The sequence below is a fragment of the Schistocerca serialis genome, chromosome 11 (assembly GCF_023864345.2).
Source record: "Schistocerca serialis cubense isolate TAMUIC-IGC-003099 chromosome 11, iqSchSeri2.2, whole genome shotgun sequence".
Taxonomy (NCBI): domain Eukaryota; kingdom Metazoa; phylum Arthropoda; class Insecta; order Orthoptera; family Acrididae; genus Schistocerca; species Schistocerca serialis.
In genome coordinates, this window is record NC_064648.1 from 148880480 (window position 1) to 148902009 (window position 21530).

General features: G+C 45.0%; 1 protein-coding gene across 1 annotated transcript in view; it reads left to right on the forward strand.

Moving 5' to 3' along the window:
- The window catches only part of LOC126426560 (collagenase-like), a 137831-nt gene that overhangs the window by 61066 nt on the left and 55235 nt on the right, over positions 1–21530 (forward strand). Inside the window, exon 3 of the mRNA XM_050088459.1 lies at positions 15643–15815. Within this exon, the coding sequence (XP_049944416.1) occupies positions 15643–15815 (173 nt within the window). The remainder of the gene's footprint in view (positions 1–15642; positions 15816–21530) is intronic.

Sequence of the window (21530 nt, forward strand, 5' to 3'; positions counted from 1 at the left end):
GGTGCACGACCTCGTCGTAAACCAGATCCTGCAGGCTTTAAGATGAGTTCATTTCAATCCAAGTAGAGAAACCTCCACCATTGTGACATCTCGCGATTCTCCAGTGACTCGGGTTTGTGTTGCTGCTCGTAGTTTCACCGAGGCGAAGAGCAGTGAGTGGAGTGTTTGGGGAAAGCGGATCTGATTAGCTTTCCTCGATTTCTTATTACTACTTACTGCTTACTTCTTATGACTACTTACTGCGTTCAGCTTCTTACAGTTTGTTAAGTTCAACCAGCAGTATTTTTCCTGCCTGGTGGCCACTAACACCCCAGTTACCTTCCCTGGGGGTTGGTGTATGTAACGGCAGTGTACGTTTCCTCGCCTTGCCGCTGCTGTGTGGTAAGGCGTGTAGTTTTGACAGCTTTCTTGACTGTAGGCCATTTGTGATTCTTCTACTCCACTGGTAGTGATTCCTTTCTCGTTCCAGGCGTTCTAAGCACACTATTCTGGGGGCGTAGTGCAGTCCACTGGTTCCAGCTTTTGGCCCGCATCTCGTGGTCGTGCGGTAGCGTTCTCGCTTCCCACGCCCGGGTTCCCGTGTTCGATTCCCGGCGGGGTCAGGGATTTTCTCTGCCTCGTGATGGCTGGGTGTTGTGTGCTGTCCTTAGGTTAGTTAGGTTTAAGTAGTTCTAAGTTCTAGGGGACTGACGACCATAGCTGTTAAGTCCCATAGAGCCATCCATCTTTGGCGTGTTGTTCCATTCTTGCATTTGGTTTATTAGACGTCAGGTAGCTTTAGCAAAATTATCATTAGTCATTCGTCAGACTGAGTTACCATCTTGTGAAGTGAATGCAACTTTTGGCTGCCTATCTCATCACTCGCGAAAGTGTTTGTTGCCGGACCTTCTCAGAGGTGGATTCCTGGAGCACCATCTGTGACTGGCCCTTGTGTTTTGTTATTGTATTATTTTTTACCATACCTTGTAATGCCTATTGTTACGACAGAAGGCCACTTGTTACGACTTCTGCAGTACATTCCCGCTGTCCCTATACATATGCGACATTCCCGCTGTCCCTATTCATACCCGCTGTGTCATGGCCGCCATGAAGACGTGCTGCTGAAGTGCTCCTCGCTTTGATCGTGTTTTTGTGGTGTTTTCTTCGAGTTTTGTTATGAAAGTGATATCAGTGATTGCTGTTCTAAGGTACTGTACTGTGCATAAAATTTGAGATTATAAGTGTGCAAAATAAGGCATAGAAGATCTTTCTTTAATATAGGCTGTTAATGAGTCCTGATTGCCTATAAGTCAATGAATATTTCTCTCAATTAGTGTCTTCGGAACTTAAATTAGGAAATATGCTCTACTATTTCCTTTAGTGCTTGAAAAGTATTCTATGTGTGGATAATGAGACTGAATTGAGTAGAATGATGTTAGAAACTATATATTCCAACGTATTTTAGTTTTGGCGCGATAAATTGGTCTGCCATTGCTGCTTACGTAGTGACGTCATTTTGGCGGTAACAGTTCCGACAGGTTATCTCACCACCTGTTGGTGATTTGCTGTGGCTCCTCTACGTCATTACGGAGGGAAGCCCCATGATCGGCGGTTCCCCTTCTATTATCCGTTAAAAGGGGACTGTTTTCATATCGGCGCGAAACTGGTCGGTTTCTAGTGTGCAATTTGATTTGCTGGAATCATAACAACGTCATCTTGGCAGAATTATTTTATTGATTTTATTGATTGACCAAACCGGCATGGAGGGAGAGTATTTTAATTGAAGACGTACTGATAACAATTCGCAACGTGTCACTACTGGACACAAGGTAATTTACGCGGGAGAAACCGAACTAGGCGCGCGTACTGAACGTGCACAGATCTACGGGACAGTGGACGTAAAGAGGCACCAACGGAGTGGTACCCTACACGGACAAGATGTGAAAAAGCAAGGTACACCATCATATAGATCGAAAAAGAGTGAAGAAGCACATGGAAACAAAATGGCAACTTTTGATACACCGAAAAGTGCATCAAACGCCGAGAAAATTACCGCAGTAGAAGAAATACTTAGTGATTTTGCGGCCGAATTGAAAAGTAAGAAGGTTTCCACCAATGTCTCCCAACTCGTGAGAAATAGAATTTGGGCATTAGTACTGACACAATCGAGACTAGAAGGAGAGATAGATGTGTTAAATACAGAAAACACCCGACTTCGACAACAAGTAGAGGTGCTCACTACAACTAGAGCACTACAGGATTCGCAGTCCACTGAGGCCCTCCAACAGGCGAGGCTCGAAGGCCAAATAGATATGTTAAAAGAGGAAAATGACAGGTTGAGACAACAGGTGGATGAGTTGCTGCGTGAAACGATACCAGATGCAAAACAGAAAATACAAAATCTAGAGGATGAATTGCGGAAAGCACGAGAGGAAAACAGCCACCTTCAAGGCGTTGGGATAAAAACGACACAGACTTTCGCATCTGTGGTTGCAGTAGGTAACCCAAAACAACGTAAATCGGTTGCGAAGATGGAAAAAGCCAAGGAAAAGCAGGCTACAACACTATTTTTCAGACCTACAAACAATCAAAACACCAAAGATGTTCGGGACGTATTGACGAGAGAAATAGATCCTCAACAAGAAAAATTGAAAATTATGGCTATAAGAACCACACCGACAGTGGTGATAGTTGAAACGGCATCCGAAGAAGACTGTAAAAAGTTACAGGCAAAGGCAGAAACGATACAACATATTAGGTGTGAAGAAACTAAAAAACGAAGACCATTACTTATATGTCATGGGGTCCCAACTACAGTTATGGAGAATGAATTTTTATTACAGCTTTATAAACTAAACATGGAAGGAAATATTAGCGAAGAAGAATTTTCTGAAGGGGTGAAGATCAAATTTAAAGCAGGGCAGAAGGGGAGGAGCACAACTAGCATAGTGTTGGAAGTTACACCAAAGATAAGAACAATTCTTTTGAATCAAGAACGAGTTTTTATAAATTTTTTGGCACTGTATATTGAGGACTACGATGCAATAAGTAAATGTTTTAAATGCTGTGGGCTAGGCCACACAACTAAGTACTGTGATGATGAACAAATAACCTGCGCCAAGTGTGGGGAGAAGGGACATAAAAAAGCTGACTGCCTGTCAAGGGAACCTCCAATAGGATGCATTCCATGTAAAAGAAGAAACAAAGTATGTAACAAAGGAGGAAGCTCAGACTGCCCAACATACAAGATGCTGCATGACAGATTGATTGCTAAAATCCAATATGAATAGAGAAGGAAATGTAAATAAATTGAGGATATTACAGTTAAATATGAAGAATAGCATCACTGTGAGTAACGAGCTTCCTAAGGCAATGGAGGAGACACGAATTGATATAGCATGTTTGCAGGAACCGTATTCAAGAAATGGCAAACTGATATGTATCCCAAGTAATAGTAGAGTGATAACAGGAGATACACCACCGATGGCAGCATTGGTTGTAAAACCAGTAGATATAACTATTACTAAAATTACCCAGTTAAGTAATACTCATGCAACAACAGTAGAACTGAAAAGAGGAAACGATACGTGGATAATAGCATCCTTGTACGCCCAATATTCCCATGACATAGAACCATATGCAGATTGGATTAAGATGGTGGCCGAATATGCAAGGGGAGGAAAACTGCTCATCGCAGCTGATATTAACGCAAAGTCAACCGTTTGGCATGCAAACACTACAGATGATAGAGGAAGAATCATCAATGAAATCCTCGCTGAGCACAACCTATACGTTCTAAACAAAGAGGGAGAACCACCAACGTTCGACAATGGTAGGTCACAGAGCGAGATAGACATAACCATAGTAAACGACAAAGCCTTACCACACTGCCATAGGTGGGAAGTGCGACCAGGGCTTGTACATAGTGACCATAATGGGATAGTGATAGAGTTACATGGCACTCTAGAGACAAGTAATCGAGAAGGAAAGCAGTTCAATCTGAAGAGAGCAAACTGGCCTAAACTGAGACAGATAGTAGAATCAGCTGATCTTGCTTCAGAACGTGGTAGTGTGGACTACAGAATCCACGTCCTCACGCAACTGTTAGTGAGGGCACAGGAAGAAAGCATTCCAAAGCACAACTGCAGGCCCAAAACACGAACGCCATGGACAAATGAATTATCCCTACTTCGAAAAGATAGTAGGAAGAAACGCAAATTTTATCAAAAGGCGATAACCGCACAAGATAAAGAAATTAGACTGGCTGACTATCGTGATGCGAAGGCAAAATATAAAGAAAAATTAATCGCCGGAAGGAAACAGCATTGGGACAATTATGTCAAAACGCAACTAGCTGAAAATATTTGGGGCACGCCATATAAGCTATTGACGGAGAAGATTAAATCGCCCACCATACTGTCAACACTGAAACAAGGAAATGGGAACATGACGAGAGGATGGAGGAGTACTGCGGAATATCTGCTTTTTAAACTTTTGCCAGACGATGACTTGACGTCAGATAACCCAGAACACGCGAATATGCGACGACGTTTTAATGATGTCTATCTGACAGAAGCAGTAACTCCCCCTTTCGCGAATGAAGAAGTACAAAGGGCAATTCTCAGTATGAAAAGTCGGAAAGCACCGGGCCCGGACGGTATATATCCGGAGACATTACACCAAGTAGCAGTACAGATAACTCCTTTCCTGACAAAGGTTCTAAACGATGCATTATCAGAAGGGAAAATACCGGCTTCCTGGAAAACAGCAAATACGGTGATAATAAAAAAGGCAGCCGATAAAGACCCTACAAATCCGAGGTCATACAGGCCCATATGTTTATTAAACACCTTGGCGAAAGTTCAAGAAAGACTTTTATGTGATCGTCTGCAGGCCCACAGAGAACTTCAGGGGCTTAGTGAGCATCAGTATGGTTTTCGCAAGAATAAGTCAATAGATGACGCCATCAATCAAGTGCTTCGAATTATTAATGATACTGACAGGAAATACGCAGTAGCAATATTGATAGATATACAAGGAGCATTTGACAACATGTGGTGGCCTGGATTGTTCTTGCGGCTAAGAGAGCTGCAGCTCCCAGGAACCCTGTACTACAGCTTCAAAGATTACTGCCGAGATAGGGTCGTCCAATGGGAAGAAGGTAATAGGAAGGTAGTCAAAAAGATAACAAAAGGATGCCCACAAGGATCTATCCTAGGGCCCCTATTCTGGGATATCACAATTGAGCCACTTCTCAGTCTCATGGAAGAAAGTGTTAATACAGAAGGGATCGTGGGCTATGCTGACGATCTAACAGTTTTAGTCACGGCGAACTCAAGAGCTGAATTGGAAACAAAGGCAAATGACACCTTGCTTGAAATGAACAATTGGTGCCAGAAATATAAGCTAACAATAGCCCCAGCAAAGACGTTATATATGTTGATGAAGGGAAACTTACAGCGGAATCCAATGATAAGATTGGGTAATAATAACATTGCCAGGAAGAAGGTGACTAGATACCTTGGAGTCCAGCTAGACGAAAGATTATCATTTATGCAGCATATAAAGCTCACAACCGACAAGGCGGTAGCTATTCTACATAAACTCGCCAGAATAAATACCGCAGAGTATAGGATGCCACTAAGCATGATTAAGACATATTATTATGCAATATACGAGTCGATAGTGAGTTTTGCCTGTAGCACATGGGCACACAGATTACGTCTATCGACATATGTGACTGCCGCCAGAAGTGGTCAGAGGAATGTACTCCTGCGGCTGTCTGGCGCTTTTGGAACAACATCTACTGAAGCCCTATGTGTAGTGCTTGGGACGTATCCTATAGACATAACAATAAGGTACAGAGCAGCAGCATACTGGTTGAGACGAGGACAGAATCATAAAGTTCAGGAGATAACGGACGAGGATGTCCGAACCAGATATGACTTAAAGCGATGGAGACTGATGGAGTGGCAAAGGCAGTGGGACACCAGTGAAAAGAGCAGGCGCGTATATGAATTTTTTCCTGATATTGAAGAGCGCCTGAAAATGAGACATGCTGACCCAGGCGTAGGCATGATGCATTTCCTTACGGGTCACGGACCGTACCCAACGTATTTTAATCGTATACATCATGACAGAGCTGCCAATTGCATATGCGGAAACGTGGGCACACCAGAGCATGTTGTTCTCCAGTGCAATAGACATGAACCTGGTGAGGCATTACAACTACTACAAGATGATGTGAAGCAAGCGCTGCGGGACCCTGATAAATGGAAGCTAATTAGTGAGATGGCAGATAGAGTCTCGAGGGCCCTTAAGGAGGAGTACAGAAGAGACAGACAACTCCAAGCTGCGCAGATCCGGCCACAGCAACGACAGATACTCCAGGACGACAGTGACAGCGAAGAAACAGAGGGAGATAGCACTGAAGAGAGCTAACACGATGGGCATATTAAGAATTGTAAAGTTGTAATGCTCTCTTGGCACAAATAGAGACTACAGATTTGATGTACTAAATGCAAGTTTTAAGACTGACTAATTGTAAGTTTTATGAATTGACGTAGTAGTAATATTTTTAAGCTTTTAAATTGTTTTTGAGAAATTTAAGCTAGTGACTAACAACAATTTTAATGTAAATATTTACGTCCATGGCAAGCTTTATGTAATCACATCCTAGAAAGGTAACGTTATAAATGTGTTAAATGCATGTAAAACAGCGAGCTACACATGAAATCGTTAATCCTAAGTTTTATATTCCTTTTAAATTGGTAAAGTTTTATTGGTCTTATAGATGCAAATTAATATGAACACCAAATTAAGACTGTTTCAATTGAAAGTATGCATTCTAGATAAATGAACAATAACTGTATGTATAGTTAATTTAAACAAAATTTTATCAATATACTCCAGCATGTTTAAGACATAATCTTTAACCATTACTTAATCTTGTATAATATCTTAACTTATTTAACTTAAACTTTAGAATTATAATTTAAATCTATGTATATTTATTTTGTAATAAGTATTTATAGCTGCAATCTATACTTAGAATGAGGGCATAGTGGTCCACCTCCACGTTGGTGGGGCACGGGCAACGACACACAAGTATGGTTGTAGCGCTCTGTGTGTCGGCTAAGAGACCTGCCCATTAGCTAGAAAGGACCCGTCTTATGTATAAAGATGGCGGGTTATTACAAGAGTAGCAGCAGTGAAAAAAAAAAAAAAAAAAAAAAAAAAAAAAAAAAAAAAAAAAAAAAAAAAAAAAAAAAAAAGTACTTGTTAACAGCATACACAGTGGCTGTGGCAAAGACTGAGACGGCGTGGAATTTTACAATAATTTATTGAACTTTCTTTACAATTTTTCCCTCATCGTCGCTGCCCAGCCCTGCTGCTGCTGCTGTGTAGATTCTCCAACAATGTGCGCAATTCGCGCTGCTGCTCGCACTCAGGCCAGCAGTGCTCCGCTGAAGCCAGGATGCCCTGTGGTTGAGAGGTCAGCTGCCGCCGCCTGCTGCACCGGCGGCTGGGAAGCCGTCAGTCGCGGTGTCCGTGAGCTCAAATGACGGACGGACGACGCGCCGTGGGGCCGGGTTGCCGTGGAGTCCGGGCGTCAGTCCCCGGCGGCGCCTGTGGCCGAGACTGCGCTGCGGCCGGTTCTGCTGGAAGTTCTCGCTGTAGTCAGTCAGCCGCGGTGCCGACCGAACTCGGGCCGACCTCCAGAGCTGAAGTAGACATCTGGCGGCGAACGGATGACTCCTGTGAGCTGGAACAGACTTCCGGAATCGTCATCTACGAAGATTGAACATTCGGACAGGGACCACATCCGTCCTCAGATCCCAACTGCTTCCTAATGACTTCTGTCCGTTGCTGCCTGCGCTGCACTATTTATATCGGGCAGGAGGACGTTTCTTACCCTCGGTGGTAGCTTTTTGTTATTACTCGTGCAGTATATTGCAGCGTAACAGAGCGTGCCGGCCTCACTTCTCCTTACTCAGCACTCTCCAGGCTTCGCTCGGTGCTCGGTCAGTGTGCGTCCTTGCGTCAGTTTGTTGGTAGACTGCTACTGTCAGCAAGGCTACCTGTGCTGCACTTACTTCGCAACGTCTCGGTCGCCAGCTGCCTCTGTTTGGCCATTCTCCACTGCGTGAAGCAATGCTTACTACATGTGGCCGCAACACTATATTAAAGGTTATGTATGTCTAGTTAATAGTTCTGGTCGCCTTCTGGAATAAATCTAGCAGTGTAAGGGTTGTTTTACAAGGTTACCATCATCTTATTTCACCCGTTTGGTGGTCAGTTGCTTGTTTCTTTTATTAACCTTTGCTTGTATTTGCTGTTTTACAGCAGGTTTCTAAATTTTTTATATAATTGCCATTCCTGGCGTATAAGGCCTTCAGCTGTGACTGTGGTCATTTGCTTAAAAAAAATTGGAGATTTGTATTTTAGCAGTAAGCCTTAAAACCTTATTTACTGCCATTCCTGGTGTCTGATACCTTCTGCTGTGTTTGTGGCCACTTACTTTTTAATATTTCAGTATCTGTAAGTTGTAATTGCAGCGAGTTCTAAAACATTCTTAATTTATTGCCATTCTTGGCGTGTAAGGCCTTCAGCCATGATCACGGTGGCTTGTTCTTTTTAAACATAATCTGTATCCGTATTTTATGGTGATTTGCTAAATTGTAATGCACTGAAAACATTATTATTTACACTGTTGTTTATTTCTTCATTAATAATGTGTGGTATTTTTTTATTTATTGTTGAGTCTGGAATTACTGTTTTAAAAATAAATGTGTGTAACTGTAAACGGCAACCAATAGTAACTGATTATGGCCCCGTCCACAATCGTAACCGAATCCTGCCTCTCCTTCACTACCACCTGGTTTCAATATTGATCTTATTCTTATAGATTTATAGATTTGCGGTATAAGGAGGCATTTGAATGTGCAGAAACAGAGGAAGCAGAGGAAAATAATTTCAACGAAATGTTGTCACGCAGACAAACTGATGGTTCAAATGGATCTGAGCACTATGGGACTTAACTGCTGTGGTCATCAGTCCCCTAGAACTTTTTTTTTTTTTTTTGGTCATCAGTCTACTGACTGGTTTGATGCGGCCCGCCCCGAATTCCTTTCCTGTGCTAACCTCTTCATCTCAGAGTAGCACTTGCAACCTACGTCCTCAATTATTTGCTTGACGTATTCCAATCTCTGACTTCCTCTACAGCTTTTGCCCTCTACAGCTCCCTCTAGTACCATGGAAGTCATTCCCTCATGTCTTAGCAGATGTCCTATCATCCTGTCCCTTCTCCTTATCAGTGTTTTCCACATATTCCTTTCCTCTCCGATTCTGCGTAGAACCTCCTCATTCCTTACCCTATCAGTCCACCTAATTTTCAACACTCGTCTATAGCACCACATCTCAAATGCTTCGATTCTCTTCTGTTCCGGTTTTTCCACAGTCCATGTTTCACTACCATACAATGCTGTACATCCTCAGAAATTTCTTCCTGTTTTTGATATTAGTAGACTTCTCTTGGCCAGAAATGCCTTTTTTGCCATAGCGAGTCTGCTTTTGATGTCCTTGCTCCGTCCGTCATTGGTTATTTTACTGCCTACGTAGCAGAATTCCTTAACTTCATTGACTTCGTGACCATCAATCCTGATGTTAAGTTTCTCGCTGTTCTCTTTTCTACTACTTCTCATTACCTTCGTCTTTCTCCGATTTACTCTCAAACCATACTGTGTACTCATTAGACTGTTCATTCCGTTCAGCAGATCATTTAATTCTTCTTCACTTTCACTCAGGATAGCAATGTCATTAGCGAATCGTATCATTGATATCCTTTCACCTTGTATTTTAATTCCACTCCTGAACCTTTCTTTTATATCCATCATTGCTTCCTCGATGTACAGATTGAAGAGTAGGGGCGAAAGGCTACAGCCTTGTCTTACACCCTTCTTAATACGAGCACTTCGTTCTTGATCGTCCACTCTTGTTATTCCCTCTTGGTTGTTGTACATATTGTATATGACCCGTCTCTCCCTATAGCGTACCCCTACTTTTTTCAGAATCTCGAACAGCTTGCACCATTTTATATTGTCGAACGCTTTTTCCAGGTCGACAAATCCTATGAAAGTGTCTTGATTTTTCTTTAGCCTTGCTTCCATTATTAGCCGTAACGTCAGAATTGCCTCTCTCGTCCCTTTACAATAAAAAAACTGATCGTCACCTAGCGCATTCTCAATTTTCTTTTCCATTCTTCTGTATATTATTCTTGTAAGCAGCTTCGATGCATGAGCTGTTATGCTGATTGTGCGATAATTCTCGCACTTGTCAGCTCTTGCCGTCTTCGGAATTGTGTGGATGATGCTTTTCCGAAAGTCAGATGGTATGTCGCCAAACTCATATATTCTAGACACCAACGTGAATAGTCGTTTTGTTGCCACTTCCCCCAATGATAGAACTTAGAACTACTTAAACCTAACTAACCTAAGGACATCACACACACATGCATGCCCGAGGCAGGATTCGAACCTGCGACCGTAGTGGTCACGCGCTTCCAGACTATACCGCCTGGAACCGCTCGACCACCCCGGCCGGCAGACACACTGAAGAACCAAAACCTTAGATCTACTCCCTACGAACCCAGTGAAGCCATTTTACGGTACACTCTTGGAGCCTGCAGAAAATAAAATCTGTTACTGATGCGTTTTAGGGTTATTTTCTTTACTTAATGAGTCCCAGTAACTCTGTGATTCATAGAACTCCTTTTCCTTCGCCAGTCGTAAGTCTTGGGTACCTTCACCTATTACTGCATTTCATGGAATTTGGTTCGTCTTTTAGTGTAGCGTTTCTGATGAAATACAGGTTACCCTTCAGGCCGACATATGTAGTCCCTTGCATAACTGTTTATCGCCCAAATGTCCTATGGCTTCATTCCAGTTTTTTCCTCTGGAGTCTCCAGCACCGCGAAATAGCATTCCAAAGGCATAAACCACAATATTATCAACCACGCCCATGAAAACAACCAAGGGTTTCGCTGCTAAGTGCTAGAACACTGGTCCCTTGCTGATAGACTTTCAGGCTTTACTTCAGTATTCTGCCACGTCAACAACACCAACCGAAGTAAGTCATCTGCACACATTCGTATTTCCTGCGGGCAGCGATGACAAAATTAACAAGCTGGCCACCACAGTCATTGCAGTCGGCTGGTGCCCACACTGGGTTGCCCTGTCTCTCCACCTAGACTGCTGCATGCAAAAGCCGTGTGCTCTATGATGGGCAGGGCACGTCGCTATCTGAGCACGATGCTAGCCACGGCCAAGACACTTCGCTGCAATCTCAGATCAGTTTACCATGCGCTGCACTCATTTTGCTACCATATTTGGATTTCTCTCTTATCAGTGGTTTCGGACTGTGGTGTCACCGCCAGACGCCACACTTGCTAGGTGGTAGCTTAAATCGGCCGCGGTCCATTTAGTACATGTTGTAAGTAGGCTGTTTAGGTTTTTTTAGTGGTAACGCCACCTCTGTATGAAAATCACTGGCTGTGCTGTGTGCAGTCTGTGGCTAGTTTGCATTGTTGTCTGCCATTGTAGTGTTGGGCAGCGGCAGCTGGATGTGAACAGCGCGTAGCGTTGCGCAGTTGGAGGTGAGCCGGCAGCAGTGATGGATGTGGGGAGAGAGATGGCGGAGTTTTGAAATTTGTCATGAACTGCTATATTTATATATGATGATATCAAGGTAAATACATTGTTCGTTCTCTATTAATATCTTTCATTTGCTAACTATCCCTATCAGTAGTTAGTGCGTTCAGTAGTTTGAATCTTTTATTTAGCTGGCAGTAGTGGCGCTCGCTGTATTGCAGTAGCTTGAGCAGCGAAGATTTTTGTGAGGTAAGTGATTTGTGAAAGGTATAGTTTAATGTTAGTCAGGGCCATTCTTTTGTAGGGAATTTTGAAAGTCAGATTGCGTTGCGCTAACAAAATATTTTAGGTTTTTTTAGTGGTAACGCCACCTCTGTATGAAAATCACTGGCTGTGCTGTGTGCAGTCTGTGGCTAGTTTGCATTGTTGTCTGCCTTTGTAGTGTTGGGCAGCGGCAGCTGGATGTGAACAGCGCGTAGCGTTGCGCAGTTGGAGGTGAGCCGGCAGCAGTGATGGATGTGGGGAGAGAGATGGCGGAGTTTTGAAATTTGTCATGAACTGCTATATTTATATATGATGATATCAAGGTAAATACATTGTTCGTTCTCTATTAATATCTTTCATTTGCTAACTATCCCTATCAGTAGTTAGTGCGTTCAGTAGTTTGAATCTTTTATTTAGCTGGCAGTAGTGGCGCTCGCTGTATTGCAGTAGCTTGAGCAGCGAAGATTTTTGTGAGGTAAGTGATTTGTGAAAGGTATAGTTTAATGTTAGTCAGGGCCATTCTTTTGTAGGGAATTTTGAAAGTCAGATTGCGTTGCGCTAACAAAATATTGTGTGTCAGTTTAAGCACAGTCATATATAAATTGTTCAAAGGGGACGTTTCAATGTCGGACCCGCGTGTCGCCACTGTGTGATCGCAGACCGAGCGCCACCACAAGGCAGGTCTCGAGATACGGACTAGCACTCGCCCCAGTTGTACGACGACTTTGCTAGCGACTACACTGACGAAGCCTTCTCTCATTTGCCGAGAGACAGTTAGAATAGCCTTCAGCTAAGTCCATGGCTACGACCTAGCAAGGCGCCATTAGCCTTACATAGTTTGATAGTTATCGTATGAAATGTCTCATCAAGAATGCTGTAATTCACATCAAAGAATAAAAGATAAGTATTCGAGGAGCTGCATACTTTTCTTGTTAGAATTCACTACTTATCCTGTTCCAGAATTCACGCCCGTCTGCTTAGATAGCGTGCATTTAGGCCGCCTCTATTTACAAGGTGTTGGCACATTTGCCAACACATCATTGGCGACGAGGCAACGGAAAGGGTCTTGTTCTTTCTAATTGCTTACATTTACTTGTGTCATGACTTCGCCACAATCTCCAGATGTACTGTCCGAATTTTATCGCTTGCAGAATCAGCAGACGCAGGCGTTATTGGATGCCCTTGGACAGCTCGTCCAGGGTCAACGTGCACTGCAACACGACGCGGCAGCCGCCGCTTCGCCGCTACCGCAGCCACAACATGCAGTTGCACCGCAGTTTCGCAATTTTGACGCGGCGAACGAGACTTGGACCGAGTGGTCACGCCAGTTTGGATTTCATCTCGCCGCCTACAGAATTCAAGGTAACGAGCGGCAGCCTCACTTATTGTCTTGTGTCGGCGTGCAAACGTATCGTGTGATAGTGAAATTGTTTTCCCGACGCGACGTAGCGACTCTGTCCTACGATGAAATTTTGTCGGCATTGGACGCCTATTTCAAAGAAACAGTTAATGGAGTTGCAAAACGGTATACGTTCTTTCGTACAAAACGTACGGCCGGTCAACCTAATCGGGAGTGGGTTGCAACTTTGCAAGGCCTTACTAGGGATTGTGCGTTTGAATGTGACTGTGGCCTTCCTTATTCAGATACTATGGTGCGTGATGCAATAGCACAGAACGTTTCTGATGTTCGCATACGAGAACAGATTTTGAAACTAGTTAATCCATCCCTTCAGCAAGTGATAGACATATTGGATAGACAAGACACACTTGACTGTGCTCAGGAATCATTTGGAACTTCGCCAGCTGTGTGTCGCATTAACCGGGCGCGCTGCAAGGAACTGCAAACAGCCTTCGCGCACGTCCGCACAACCACGTGTCCCGCGAAAGCGAGCAAATGCAGTGCTGAAATCATGCCCGCGGTGTGCAACTAGACATTCGCGTGAACATTGCCCGTCACGCCAAGCTATTTGCTTTTTCTGTAATAAGAAAGGACATGTTCAAAGTGTTTGCCAGAAAAAGCTCAGATCAGACAATCACAATCATTCCAGGCCCTTTGCTTCGCGCCGGAATCGAACCAAGGACACTCAAGCTCGTGGACCTTCGCCCATGGACATTCATGTTGTTAATTCCACTTCGTTCAGTGCCACTGTCTCTAACTGTGACGGTGTTCGTCCCACAAAAAGTGTGCGGCGACGTCGCCGGAAATCACGTCAATTAGCAAGTGATGCTGTGCCTGTATCAGTTCAAATTGCACGAGACAGTCGCTCTTGTCGTCAGCAGGACAATAAACTTTTTGTAGATTTGGACTTTCATGGCAAGGTCATACCATTCCAGCTCGATACCGGAGCTGCAGTTTCATCTCAATCAGCTGCGCCTCTGTCGTCGCACGGGTTCTGCCGCTCCCCGTCTGCTTTCAGCGACGGTGCCGTCCGGTCAGCGCCCTGGGGACCCATCTACTGGCTCGCCTCATCCCCAGGTGTTACCGACGATGCCTTCCATTCTGCCCCATGGCGACGCGCCGCCGCCGCCGCCGCCGCCGCCGCCTGTTCTCCCGCCGGCGCCGCCCGCAGTGGACGCTTCGCTGCAGCCGCCAAGCTCCTCCATGGGTCACGCGCCGCTGATCGCTTCCCGTGACCAGCTGTCCTCCGCCATGGAACTCTTGCCGGCTCCGGACCACATGACGTCGTCGCGCGTCGGGTACCCCGACGCAATGGAGGTCGACCCTTCGGCCCCCCCTGTCTCATTACGGGCGCATACACCGCATGTTGACGTGCACCCTGGACTAGGTTTTCAGGCGTTTCCTAGCTCCCCTCGGACCGAATGGCCGGGTGCGGGTGGCACAGCCTCGCCTGTTGTTAGGCTCCCCACCTCATCGCATACGTCAACATGGGGTCCTCCCCACGGCGGGCGGAAGCCTTATCTCACGACCGTTCGCCGATTTGCGGGGGAGGAATGTGGTGTCACCACCAGACACCACACTTGCTAGGTGGTAGTTTAAATCGGCCGCGGTCCATTTAGTACATGTCGGACCCGCGTGTCGCCACTGTGTGATCGCAGACCGAGCGCCACCACAAGGCAGGTCTAGAGATACGGAATAGCACTCGCCCCAGTTGTACGACGACTTTGCTAGCGACTACACTGACGAAGCCTTCTCTCATTTGCCGAGAGACAGTTAGAATAGCCTTCAGCTAAGTCCATGGCTACGACCTAGCAAGGCGCCATTAGCCTTACATAGTTTGATAGTTATCGTATGAAATGTCTCATCAAGAATGCTGTAATTCACATCAAAGAATAAAAGATAAGTATTCGAGGAGCTGCATACTTTTCTTGTTAGAATTCACTACTTATCCTGTTCCAGAATTCACGCCCGTCTGCGTTAGATAGCGCGCATTTAGGCCGCCTCTATCTACAAGGCGTTGGCACATTTGCCAACACATCACGGACAGTTATCACATGGTTACGATGAAGTGCGAGAGCTTTTTTTACGTTTCCTATGCGTTCGACAAAACTACAGTATTGTGAATTTATTGGTAAATGAATTGCGCTTCTGTTTGTCACACTCTCTAAAAGTGTTTCTGCATATATCTGTAGACATTTCAAACATACACCTATTACAGCTGAGCAGCGACTTATAGACTGGTCTGCTGCATCTGAATGTCTCATGTATTGATTTTCAATCAACCATATGTAGCAATTAGTTCTACCGCCAGTCTCTGCTTAAAAACTGCTGATACTACATTTACTGTTGCAGCTTCAAGAAGTACCATATACGCCTGGGAGGCATCCACATGACGGAGAACGATGATACCACCATCTGGACCGCGGAAGCCATCTGGGCCAGGGCACATCCAGAATTCAACGCGTTTGGGAAATCAATCAATGATGTGGCTGTTATCTTCCTGCCTAAGCGTGCTCCTTTGAGCAGTGAGTGGTGCAAAGTACAAAATAACACAGACTTCTTGCTTCATAGGGCGCGAGCTGGCGCCTGTGTGTGTGTGTGTGTGTGTGTGTGTGTGTGTGTGTGTGTGTGTGTGTGTATGAGGGATAAAGAGAGAGAGAGAGAGAGTAGGGGAGTGCGCTGTTTGCAGTTACTTAATGTCAGTAATGTGATGAAACGTTGATGCATTTACATTTCTTTCCGTTCTTGATTCATTTAATCAACTGTTCTTATGTTACCAGAATCTTCCATCGGTTCTTGGTAGAACAAAATTATAATAAGTGAGAAGCACCAGTTTCCTTTTGTTCTACAATACTACTTTTAATTTTGTTAACCGGGTTTCGGCTTACGAGGCCATCTTCAGACAATTACTGAGTATTGTTACCAAAGTAGTTACAATGTTTGCAAACAACATTGGAAGAGATGTAACACGTCTAGACTGAAGCATAAACATACAATAAGTAATATCGTTGACAGAGTGGTGGTAATGCAATGAAAAAGAAAAAAATTGAACAGTAAATAAATAAAAATGGAGTAGACAGGAAAAAACTTTAACACAAAATAGGAACAGCCTGCCTACATAATAGTTTCTATTAATAAAAATAAAATAAAATAAAATAAAGTTAGTACTTGACGAGGTTACATCAGGAGGTATTATTATAATTGTTCAGATATTTATTACACAAGTTATCTGATTGTATGGTGTTGTCCAGTTATTTGTTGGTCGTAATCACATTCAGCATCAGTACTTTCTTGTCTCCAAGGCACTTGGCAATGTGCCAAGTCCATGGAGGAAAGGGGGGTCACTAGGCCATTCACGCCCCCCCCCCCCCCCCCCCACATCAAGTGCCCCCACTAGTTAGCCAAATGTGGTAAAGTATCAGGATTTCCGAAAAAAATTGGCGGCTATGTTGCATTACTGACTCCCAAAAATTCGTTTTAGGACTGGACCACCAGACACAATGTTAAATTCCATTCGAAGCTATATATCATTCGCTGTGAAATACTGGAACGAGTGGGTAGCATATTTCTCTCTCTCTTTCTTTGGGTCCTCAGTCTTCTGACTGCTTGATGCGGCCCTCCATGAATTCCTCTTCTGTGACAGTCTTTTCATCTCAGAGTAGCGCTTGCAACCCAAGTTCTCAATTATTTGCTGGATGGTATTCCACTCTCTGTTTTCCCCCCAGTTTTTATTCTCTACAGCTCGCTCTAGTACAATGGAAGTTATTGCTTGATGTCTTAACAGATGTCCTATCATCCAGTCCCTTCTTCTTATCAGTGTTTTCCATATATTCCTTTCCTCACCAGTTCTAAGTCCCATAGTGCTCAGAGCCCCACCAGTTCTGTGGAGAGCCTCCTCATTCCTTACCTTATCAGTCCACCTAATTTTCAACATTCTTCTGTAGCACCACATCTCAAATGCATCGATTCTCTTCTGTTCCGGTTTTTCCACAGACCATGTTCGACTACCATACAGTGCTGTGCTCCAAACGTACATTCTCAGAAATTTCTTCCTCCAGTTAGGACCTACGTTTGATAGTAGTAGATTTATCTTGGTCAGAAATGCACTGTTTGGCAGTGCTTGTCTACATCTACATCTACATATATACTCCGCTAGCCACCAAGCGGAGGGCACAATTCGCGCCAAAGTCATATTTACCCCCCTCTGTTCCACTCGTGGATCGCGCGAGGGAAAAACGACTGTCTGAACGCCTCAGTACTAGCTCTTATTTCCATTATCTTTGAATGATGATCATTACGCGATTTGAAAGTTGGTAGTAATAAAATATGCTCTACATTCTCGGTGAATATTGGATTTCGGAATTTTCTGTTTAGCGCGTCGGCTATCTCCAAGTGTGTCCCACTTCAAACTTTCTATGAGATTTGTAACGCTCTCGCGATGGCTAAATGCACCAGTCACGAATCTTCTTCCTTTTCTGTGGACCTTCTCAATCGCTTGAATCAGACCCAACTGGTAAGGGTCCCATACAGACGAACAATACTCTAAGACTTGAACCAACATATTGTAAGCTATTTCCTTTGTTGAAGGATTGCATCGCTTCAGGATTCTACCAATAAACCACAATCTAGAGGTCGCCTTACCCGTTACTTGTGTAATCTGATCATTCCATTTGAGATCATTTCGAATAGTCACACCCAGACACTTGACTGATGTTACCGCTTCCAAAGACTGATCCTTTATTTTGTACTCGTACATTAATGGGGATTTTCGCCTTGTTATACGCAGTAGGTTACACTTACTAATGTTGAGAGAGAACTGCCAGCCATTACACCAGGCATTTATTTTCTGCAAATCCTCATTGATTTGTTCACAACTTTCGTTTGATACTACTTTCCTGTAGACTACAGCATCATCGACAGACAGTCTAAGGCTGCTCTCAATACCATCAACCAGATCGTTTATGTAAATACACTCCTGGAAATTGAAATAAGAACACCGTGAATTCATTGTCCCAGGAAGGGGAAATTTTATTGACACATTCCTGGGGTCAGATACATCACATGATCACACTGACAGAACCACAGGCACATAGACACAGGCAACAGAGCATGCACAATGTCGGCACTAGTACAGTGTATATCCACCTTTCGCAGCAATGCAGGCTGCTATTCTCCCATGGAGACGATCGTAGATATGCTGGATGTAGTCCTGTGGAACGGCTTGCCATGCCATTTCCACCTGGCGCCTCAGTTGGACCAGCGTTCGTGCTGGACGTGCAGACCGCGTGAGACGACGCTTCATCCAGTCACAAACATGCTCAATGGGGGACAGATCCGGAGATCTTGCTGGCCAGGGTAGTTGACTTACACCTTCTAGAGCACGTTGGGTGGCACGGGATACATGCGGACGTGCATTGTCCTGTTGGAACAGCAAGTTCCCTTGCCGGCCTAGGAATGGTAGAACGATGGGTTCGATGACGGTTTCGATGTACCGTGCACTATTCAGTGTCCCCTCGACGATCACCAGTGGTGTACGGCCAGTGTAGGAGATCGCTCCCCACACCATGATGCCGGGTGTTGGCCCTGTGTGCCTCGGTCGTATGAAGTCCTGATTGTGGCGCTCACCTGCACGGCGCCAAACACGCATACGACCATCATTGGCACCAAGGCAGAAGCGACTCTCATCACTGAAGACGACACGTCTCCATTCGTCCCTCCATTCACGCGTGTCGCGACACCACTGGAGGCGGGCTGCACGATGTTGGGACGTGAGCAGAAGACGGCCTAACGGTGTGCGGGACCGTAGCCCAGCTTCATGGAGACGGTTGCGAATGGTTCTCGCCGATACCCCAGGAGCAACAGTGTCCCTAATTTGCTGGGAAGTGGCGGTGCGGTCCCCTACGGCACTGCGTAGGATCCTACGGTCTTGGCGTGCATCCGTGCGTCGCTGCGGTCCGGTCCCAGGTCGACGGGCACGTGCACCTTCCGCCGACCACTGGCGACAACATCGATGTACTGTGGAGACCTCACGCCCCACGTGTTGAGCAATTCGGCGGCACGTCCACCCGGCCTCCCGCATGCCCACTATACGCCCTCGCTCAAAGTCCGTCAACTGCACAAACGGTTCACGTCCACGCTGTCGCGGCATGCTACCAGTGTTGAAGACTGCGATGGAGCTCCGTATGCCACGGCAAACTGGCTGACACTGACGGCGGCGGTGCACAAATGCTGCGCAGCTAGCGCCATTCGACGGCCAACACCGCGGTTCCTGGTGTGTCCGCTGTGCCGTGCGTGTGATCATTGCTTGTACAGCCCTCTCGCAGTGTCCGGAGCAAGTATGGTGGGTCTGACACACCGGTGCCAATGTGTTCTTTTTTCCATTTCCAGGAGTGTATTAAAAAGGAGAGGACCTATTACGCTGCCCTGGGGCACACCTGAAGTTACTCTTGTTTCTGTTGAAGTCTCCCCATTCAGGACGACATACTGCTCCCAGTCTGTCAGAAAACTTTCTATCCAACCGCATATGTCATTGGATAGACCGTAAGCGCGCACTTTTTGTAGCAAGCGACAGTGTGGAACCGAGTCGAACGCCTTTCGAAAGTCGAGAAATATGTCACCAACCTGGGAGCCGGTATCTAGAGCCTGTTGCATATCATGCACAAAGAGGGCCAGCTGTGTCTCGCATGACCGCTGTTTCCTAAAACCCTGCTGGTTTCTGCAGATGAGCTTCTCGGAGTCTAGAAAGGTCATTATGTCTGAACACAAAATATGTTCCATGATTCTACAACAAATCGACGTCAGTGAAATTGGCCGGTAATTATATGCATCCGATTTTCTACCCTTTTGATAGATTGCTATGACTTGGGCCTTCTTCCAGTCCCGTGGAACTTTCCGCCGTTCCAATGATCTCTGATAGATGCCGGATAAGAATGGTGCTATATTTGTAGCATAGTCAACATAAAATCTTACGGGGATACAATCTGGGCCAGATGCCTTTCTGGCGTCTAAGGATTTTAACTGTTTTACAATCCCAGATACACTAAACACTATGTCAGCCATCCTTTCGTTTGTTCGATAATTGAAAGGGGGAATGGTGCTGCAGTCCTCTATCGTAAACGAGTTTTTGAAAGCTAGGTTTAGAATTTCGGCCTTCTGTTTATCATCATCAGTTACATTACCCGTACTGCAGCAAGAGAAGGTATTGAATTATTTGTAGCGTTCATAGATTTTACGTACGACCAAAATGTTTTGGGATTATTTTTAGAATCTGCAGATAAAATATTGCTTTCAAATTCGTTAAAAGAGTCTCTCATTGTCCTTCTGACAACTGCTTTCATTTCGCATAATTTCGGTTTTGTCAGCAGGGCAGTGACTATGTTTAAAACGACTGTGCAAAATTCTCTGCTTTCTCAACAACTTCCTAATGTGTTTGTTGTACCAAGGTGGATCCTTCTATTTTTTATGTCATCTTCCCTCTGTTCATCATAGCCAATTTTGCTGCCTAGGCACTATAACTCCTTAACTTCATCTAAATTGTGATTCCTAGTTCTGATTCTCAGTTTCTCGATGTTCTCATTCCTACTACTTCTGTCTACCGTCAATCGATGTTCTGTACCCATTAAGCTGTTCGCCGAGGGAGGTACCTCAATGGTTATCACACTGGACTCGCATTCGGGAGGACAACGGTTCAAACCCGCGTCCGGCCATCCTGGTTTGGGTTTTCCGCGATTTCCCTAAAATCGCTTCAGGCAAATGCCGGGATGGTTCCTTTGAAAGGGCACGGCCGATGTCCTTCCTCCCCATCCTTCCCTAATCCGAGCTCGCGCCCCGTCTCTAATGACCTCGTTCTTGACGGGACGTGAATCCTTTCACCTTGAATTCTAATTCGAGTCTTGAAACTTCCACCGCGCATGGTAGCCGCGCGGTCTCGAGCGCCTTGTCACGATCCGCGTGGCTTCCCCCCGTCGGAGGTTCGAGTCCTTCCCTCAGGCTTGGGTGTATGTGTTGTCCTCAGCGTAAGTTACATTAAGTAGTGCGTAAGCTTAGGGATCGATGACCTTACTAGTTTGGTCCCGTAATACCTTACCACATGTTTTGAAACTTCCATTAATTTCTGTCGTTGCTTCTTCAGGATATAGATTGAACAATAGGGGTGAAAGATTATATACCTTTTTAATCTGAGCACTTCATTCTTGGTGCCCCAGTCTTATTGTTTCCTTTTGGTTCTTGCACATTTTGTA